General features: G+C 49.0%; 3 protein-coding genes across 3 annotated transcripts; 2 read left to right on the plus strand and 1 right to left on the minus strand.

Annotated features, from left to right (window-relative positions):
* Positions 1-2067: 2067 nt before the first annotated feature.
* On the plus strand, positions 2068-4837 carry MAA_08028 (uncharacterized protein; the record flags this gene model as incomplete). The annotated part of the gene is made up of 5 exons (XM_007826026.2): positions 2068-2243; positions 2310-2649; positions 2714-3057; positions 3140-3459; positions 3513-4837. The coding sequence occupies 5 exons, from the start codon at positions 2068-2070 to the stop codon at positions 4835-4837; spliced, it is 2505 nt and encodes an 834-aa protein (XP_007824217.2).
* A 286-nt stretch (positions 4838-5123) lies between these two features.
* On the plus strand, positions 5124-5672 carry MAA_11164 (tetracycline:hydrogen antiporter-like protein; the record flags this gene model as incomplete). The annotated part of the gene is made up of 1 exon (XM_011413130.1): positions 5124-5672. The coding sequence occupies one exon, from the start codon at positions 5124-5126 to the stop codon at positions 5670-5672; it is 549 nt and encodes a 182-aa protein (XP_011411432.1).
* Positions 5673-6586: 914 nt separating this feature from the next.
* Positions 6587-7453, minus strand: MAA_08027 (phosphorylase superfamily protein; the record flags this gene model as incomplete). Its single annotated transcript, XM_007826025.2, has 1 exon — positions 6587-7453. The coding sequence occupies one exon, from the start codon at positions 7451-7453 to the stop codon at positions 6587-6589; it is 867 nt and encodes a 288-aa protein (XP_007824216.2).
* Positions 7454-7506: the final 53 nt, after the last annotated feature.

Below are 7506 nucleotides of genomic sequence, written 5' to 3' on the forward strand. Positions count from 1 at the left end.
CCAGGCCACTCATTTCCGGTGCTTGTCACCCCAAGAGCGAAGTGGACGAATTGGATGACATCTTGATGCCGACATGTAGCTACGGTATACATTGACTTGGCCGGTTCTGCTACCCCTCACTGCAACGTGAGTTGTCATCTTCTCTTATTGACCGCTGTGATTATTATGCACGGGAACTTGGGAAGTCATGTCGGGTGTAACTCTCCAGTCTGAGAAAACACCAAGTCCACCTATCAAATTATGCCACGCCTAATACAACTAAAGTCAGCTTCATAACTTCGGCCCAGGGTCTTCCAGGTCTGCACAAAGGGACGCTGAAACCAACAGGTTGGCACGTATAAGCTGAGAACACGTCCGATTATTCCCCTCCATTATCATCGGGTAACGCAGGCCGTATAGAAGCACATCCTTGAATCATGTCTCTGGCTATACACGCCCTTTTCCTGGTTCAGTCATGGGAGACTATCTCCACCAATACGCCACTGGAATACGCAACTGGCGGCGTGGCGTTTATTCCAGTGAGGAAACTGCGTCACTCTAGAACCTATATTGTTGGGATTACAAGGCAATTGCCGAGAGATCTCAGCGCCTTGGGCAGGGAGACCTCGAGATAGACTACATCTTCTAGACAGTACGGCCTATAGCTCTGGCACTATAGGATAACACGAACTCTTGTCTTTGCATCGGGTATAGAGGATCAAGAACGGCAACCGTAGCCTCCACAGCCTTGCGTGGCGGCCAACAGCGTCTCGGGTTCTAGACGGGCATATGGATTGGAAAGTTGAGTTATACCAGCGTTCCCATCAGGGCACAGAGTCCAGACGAGCTCGACTTGTTTCTGGTATATGGTCCAGTCCCAAACAGAGGACAAGCCTCCTCGTGTTCACGAAGCGCTTGACGCCAAGTGCCTTACCGCGTGTAACCTGGACAGTCGCACTTAGCGATGATATGCTCATGTTTGTCGTATATATGAGTCTTCAAGGTTCCCCGTTTAGTTGCGCAAAACTCGCACCCGGGCCAGGTGCAGGGCTACTCGCGCCATTTCCACTATGAGTACTTGGGCTAAAACTACTTTATGGAGAGGCAAAAATCACGGGGTCCAGAGTTGAGACTCTTGGAATACATGTGCCACTATATTTCGACATGCTGCGAGAAGTCTAGCGAGGGAGTGATTACCTGGGTAGTTGTGAGATTAAGCAAAAAAATGATGACATACAACACTGGGTATTCGCTGGTCGTCACCGACCCAACTACTAATCCAGCGCTCGCTAGGTTATCGTACGAGATCAGACGGGATCGTGAGTGCTGCTAGCGGCTATGGTCGTATGTGCTAGACTTGCTGTTTGCCCGCCCTATAAATCGTTAGCGTAGTGGTGGATTCAAAAAATTTAAGAGGGGCCCTAGAGCAAAAAACATACAACACCGGGTATTCGCTGGTCGTCACCGACCCAACTACTAATCCGGCGCTCGCTAGGTTATCGTACGAGATCGGACGGGACACCGCCTCCGAAATGTGAACTCGCCCGACCTTTACCCGAAACGCCCGCCCAGACCCGCTTTTCCCGTCCTCTCCGTTTCCCCATCCTGCCACCGTTTTGGCTCTCTGTCCCGGCTTTCCACTCCGATACCGAAGCGCCGGGCAATGGACGACCGCACGCCGCGTCGTAATACACACCCTCATGTTGCCTGTTTTCGACACTGGCATTCGCATGAAAATCCTCGCCAGGCTCTGGGGGGAGGCGCCCGACGCCGCCAACCCCTTCCTCTCCCCCTGGTTTTATCGACAAGTCTTTTTCTACATTGGTCCTGTCGCAGGTCCATGTTCAGTCCGCCCTGGCGTTAATGTGCCGTGTTGGTCAGCTCGTGATTATCCCACCTGAGAATGCCTACGTGTACTGCAGGGCCCCATTGGCCTGCTTGAGTTCAAGTGATGGGCTGACTAGATAAAATGCCTCTCCCCCTTTCATTTGTCCTTGGGCGGTTTGGCGTCCATGACATTCAGTCCTCTGCCCCCTTTTCTCACTCACCTGTGCTGCCACTAAAGCTGCCTTCGCTCACTTTACCATCATGCCCCGAGATACGAAATCTTCGCTTCGTTTTGCCCGTCCAAGTGTGCGTCAATTTAACAAAGATGCCGCTAAGGCTGCGGTGCAGAAGTATCAGGAGAAGCCGCTCAGTGAGGTTTGCCGCCTTGACCCAAAAACGAGGCAGCGTCGCGAGAGGATCTGGCAGAACTGGGAAGAGTGAGGCATCCCCCTCTTCTCTCTGTTCCTAGGGAAAAGAGCTGTTGCTAATTTTATTTCTTGTAGATTCGCTGCCTGTGCTGAGGTCGATCCGGTTAATATATGGTTTGACCTTTGCCTAGGCAAACCAGAAGTTCAAGCCTTCTTCCAAGGATTTCTCAGACAGTACTGGGAGCAGTCTGTTACATGGCGTCCTTGCCTTGACCCCGAGGAATACGAGGAAGTACACACTATTAATTGCGCGTCAACAATAGAAGATGTATGGTGTTTGCTGGTTAATCATGCGGACGATCGGATCATGAAACCAAAAAGGCTCAAAGATCGAGAGAATGCCGGAATCTGGTCGTTGAAGTATGCTTCTAGGAGGACTTCGTCGACCTGCAGCCCTACTTATGAGATAGCTCGTGTGAGTTCTTAGCCCCTTTTCTTATTATTAATGATGGGCTTCTCTAATTATTAACTAACTATAGTGGATTCCCGAGTTTGGCACAGAAGTGGGATTAAACTTGGGGCAGACTTTTCAAAAAGACGGCGCGACCACAGACGATATTTTAACTATTCTTTCCACTGTATGGAAGAAAGCGGATGACATTAGATGTTCACCTGACGATAGACTCTCTTTCACCATGTACGTTGTCGAGATGGGCCTAGGAGGTTGGCGGCCAGGCGCGTTAGAACTGAAAAAGTATAATCACGTAACGCTCGCGTGGGTCAGAGATCCGGTTAACCCGTCCATTACGCGGACCATATGCTGGTCTAAGGTTGATCATAACAAGCTCCGACGGCTCAGAATCGAGCGAGAACAGCGTTCAAGGTATATATCCCCTATAATTTGATCCATTACTTGTTAAGGAAAGGGAAAAGATAAGCTAACGTGCGGCATTCGTGCTACATAGCTTGAGCTACGCACTCTCCGTGGTTCCAACGTTAAGCCTATGCTTAACCACTATGTTTACAGTCCGAGCAATAAGGGATAACGCCTTTGAGGCTGGCTTTACGACCTGTGACGAAGTACTTAACCCTGGAACACTCGAGGAGGGCGTCGACTTCGTAGAGTTGCGCTGGAAAGAGGAGTTTATGGGTGATGATAAGCATATTATGCCAATGAATTATCGCAGATTTCTTGATCTTTGGAACGAAGTGCGAATGGTATTGGGATCCCGATCTGGCCTCCGTCCCTACTCAGTTCGTGTTGGCGCGGTGGGTAGATTAGATGGTAAGTTGCCTTTACATCAGAACGCCTTCTTGCCTCTAATCATTTATCCACAGGATGTCTTCAACCGGCACTTAGAAACTTTATAGTATCGCATTCCACAGAGGTCTTCGAGCGAAGTTATCAGCAAGTTAGAATACGTGCGAACCTGGCGAATATCGCATTTGGCGACAAGGCAAGACATGACGCAGCGCTTTGGGAAGCCATCTCCAATAGCTTCCATAATCGGGACCCGAACGCGCCTACACGTCTGTCAAAAAAAGAACTTGACCAATTTGAATCGAGAAAAGACATAACAGAGCTTCGCAAGGAGCTGAGACACATCACTGCCCAAGAAGGGTCATCTAGTCAAGAAGCAAAGAAAGTCTCATCGCGAATTAGATATATTCTAGACTGCCTAGAGAAGCTACAAGTTCAGCAAAAGCGCCGCAAGTACTTTGAGGAAGCAGACAAGTTGCGAGCAATGAACCAATCGACAACACATCTCAAACAAGAGGTGCAAAATTTAAAGAGAAAGAGGTTCGGGAATAGCAGTGCCTACGCTGCCAAGCTGGCTGGTCTTTTATTCCAAACAAACATCACCTCCGGCCTAGCCGACCGTCTTGTCGCTTATATAAGCGGAGCAAGCGGTCAGAGTGAGATTGGGGATATTTATTCTTTGGGAAAGAAATCGAAGGAACCCGCGCGATGTCTCTTTGGCTGTGGAACCTTCTTTAACACGTCAGCGCTCACAAGACATGTTCGCCATCTACACATGCATGTCTTTAAGGCCCGGTTCTTGTGCCCCGAGTGCAAGCGGATGAACCTTGGAGATGTGGTGATTGAGGCGAATCCTTGTGCCTGGAGTAGCCATGTTCGAAGAGTCCATGGCGCGGCTCACACCCCCAACCTAGAGTCTTTACCGGATGTTCTCTGCCTCTTATGCGACCAACAATACAAACAGAGAGGGTTCTCTCGCCACCTGAACACTCATAGTGAGCTGTTTGACGAGCCAATCTCATGTCCAGCATGCCTACAAGAGGGCAGGAAGGTCGAAATCGAGGGCATGGGAGGCTGGATCACCCACGTAGCAGACGTTCACGGAGGTGGCAGAGTTCTCGGAGCCATAGAGGTCTACAAGACCTCATGTTCAGATGCTGAAATCGCTTCAATAGACATAAACCCTGCCGAGGCGCAACACAGAAAAGAGCTTGCGAGAAGACGACAAGTGGATCGCAAGAGAAAGGCAGGTAACACTATACCATCGGCTCCCCTCCCGTATAAACGGGCGAAAACGGCCTCATCACACCCTTACGCACATGCTAGTGGTGACTCGGATTGGGAAATCTCATCACCGGATCCTCACGCGGATGAAGAGTTCTGGGTTGATGGAAGGGAGTAGTCAGCCTGGCCGTTTTTAAGGAGACCAAACGCATGACAAGAGATGGGTGATGAGTATAAAAGGGACCGTGCCCGCCCTTGAAGCTTAGCAAGAACTCAAAACTTTGTTCAATCTTACCTATAACTTATCATTCCCGGCCTACCTTTGCTCAACTGGCCTCCCCTCTACTCTTGTCGACAGAGCGCTGTTACCCTTCCGTCCATAAAGGGAGTTTGAACGTCCCTACCGGACTCCCCCCATTGATCTTCTCCGCATTCATCGTCTTAAGACGAACGCCAACTTCACCATGGTGAGAATGGATCGAATTACTTTGGAGAAGAATTATTCCTGGCCGTCCCCCACTCGCCGCCGTTCATTGCTACGATCCTTTGTCTCCGCAAAGGGGTCCTTCGCATCTCCAGCCGGGTCATCACCTATCAATGCAAGGCACTATGATTCTGTCCCCGGCATTGACCCGCAAAACTCTCGAGAACATCTTCAGTCCGTCTTTGACAGTGGTCTCGGAGGCTCCGACTTGGATTCACGAGATATGACATCGAGAACTGTTAGTCCAGAGACCGACTTGGAAGGTGCTACAAAACGTGTGGCGGACGATGAAGAGACTACTGGGAGGATCCAACGGAGTAATCAGAAGAGAAAGAAGAATACACCAAGAACCACTGGCTCTGGCGAATATCGTATTCAGAAGAAGCGCGCCTCGGTTAACAGAAGACAGGTTTTTGAGTACTCACGCTTAGGAGCGATCCGGGAAGGTGTCGACGGACGCATTCAGTTCAAGATTTGTTGGAGGCAACTTGGGGCACTCTTGAGGACCTCCGGGGAAGTCGGGCATTGAAAGAAGCTGAGGAGCTCATCGTCAATGAGTAGGACAAAGTTACGTGGGATGAGGAGATGGATAGGTCTGGTCGTCTTGCTTTAGATACAAGATCGAGTAGATAACATTAATGAATAGCCTGTTAGGCGCTATCTTATGTTTTTGAGTTTGCCTTCGCAGACAGTTTCTCCTGCAGTTGCTGTCGACCTACTTCATAAGCCGCGTTTCAGAACCAGACTGACCAACAAGCCAACAATCGACTCACGAGCATTTGGGTGACTTCCTAACCAGTTTGGGCGCATTCAAGAACCACGTGGAGAGAGTACATGGCGTAAAGCTGCGAAAGTAACCAGCGTCACGTGAGTCATCTCCGAATATCACTATCAATTAGCTATATGTTTAATAGTTCTCTATCACATTCTCCCCTTTGAATATTCACTTTTGTTTTTGCTTGCTTTCTTAATTTCGATCTTGTTTGTCTTGATACAGGTAGAATGGGTTGATCTAAAAATATGTGTGCCTGTATGTTTACAGGGATGTGCAAATTAATGAACTACATTGTCTCGAGTTACCTTGAGGCGGGTAGAAGATGATACAATGCTTTGAGAGGTCCTTGTTAGTCTTCAGTGTGAGCTATCGTGATGGTGATGCCGTTCAGCACTTGGATAGATGGCTCGAACCATCTCATCCAGTAGTCATGACGATTTCTGGGCGTCGGCATTGTCTAGCTTAGCAGGACATAGCTGTAACATGGTTTATTGCGCAAGAGAATTTGTAAACGCCTCGTAAAAAAGCTTGTTTTGTTGTGGCGTAGCCGCATCTCTTCCGGTCATGCTAACCACAGAGGCGAGTTCGCCACTCCTGTTTTTATCATGAGTAGGTAGCATAGCTCATAACACGTCAGAGATAATGTGTGGAATGTCGGAACGTTTAGACTATGCTTTGTATGTAGTCTCGTCTAACAACTGCATTCTCCCATATGCTTCTGTAAGTAAGCCATGGGATAACAGTCTTCTTGGGTCATCATGAGAAAGTATCTCACCCTCCAGAGTCACAATGCGCCCAAGTATCTCAATCGCATCCTTAGTGCGTCCGTCATCGAGGTATGCCCTTGCAAGTTTACGCTCTGACGTTAGTCGAGAATGGTCCTTCTCATCTAACGTCTCCTTCATAACTGCCACCACACGCTCGAATATCTCAATCGCATCCTTAATGCGTCCGTCATCGAGATATGCGCACGCAAGTCCGTGCTCTGATGCTAGACGATCATAGTCCTCCTCATCTAACGTCTCCTTCTTAACTGCCACCACACGCTCGAATATCTCAATCGCATCCTTAATGCGTCCGTCATCGAGGTAAGCGCTTGCAAGTGCGTTCTCTGATGCTAGCCGATCATGGTCCTTCTCATCTAACGTCTCCTTCATAACTGCCACCACACGCTCTAATATCTCAATCGCATCCTTAATGCGTCGGTCACTGAGGTATGCCCTTGCAAGTTCATGCTCTAGTACTAGTCGAGAATGGTCCTTGTCATCCAATATCTCCTTCTTAACTGCCACCACATGCTCGAATATCTCAATCGCATCCTTAATGCGTCCGTCATCGAGGTATGCCCTTGCAAGTTTACGCTCTGACGTTAGTCGAGAATGGTCCTTCTCATCTAACGTCTCCTTCATAACTGCCACCACACGCTCGAATATCTCAATCGCATCCTTAATGCGTCCGTCATCGAGGTATGCCCTTGCAAGTTTACGCTCTGACGTTAGTCGAGAATGGTCCTTCTCATCTAACGTCTCCTTCATAACTGCCACCACACGCTCGAATATCTCAATCGCATCCTTAATGCGTCCGTCAT

The sequence above is a fragment of the Metarhizium robertsii genome, assembly GCF_000187425.2.
Source record: "Metarhizium robertsii ARSEF 23 chromosome Unknown MAA_Scf_4, whole genome shotgun sequence".
Lineage (NCBI taxonomy): Eukaryota > Fungi > Ascomycota > Sordariomycetes > Hypocreales > Clavicipitaceae > Metarhizium > Metarhizium robertsii.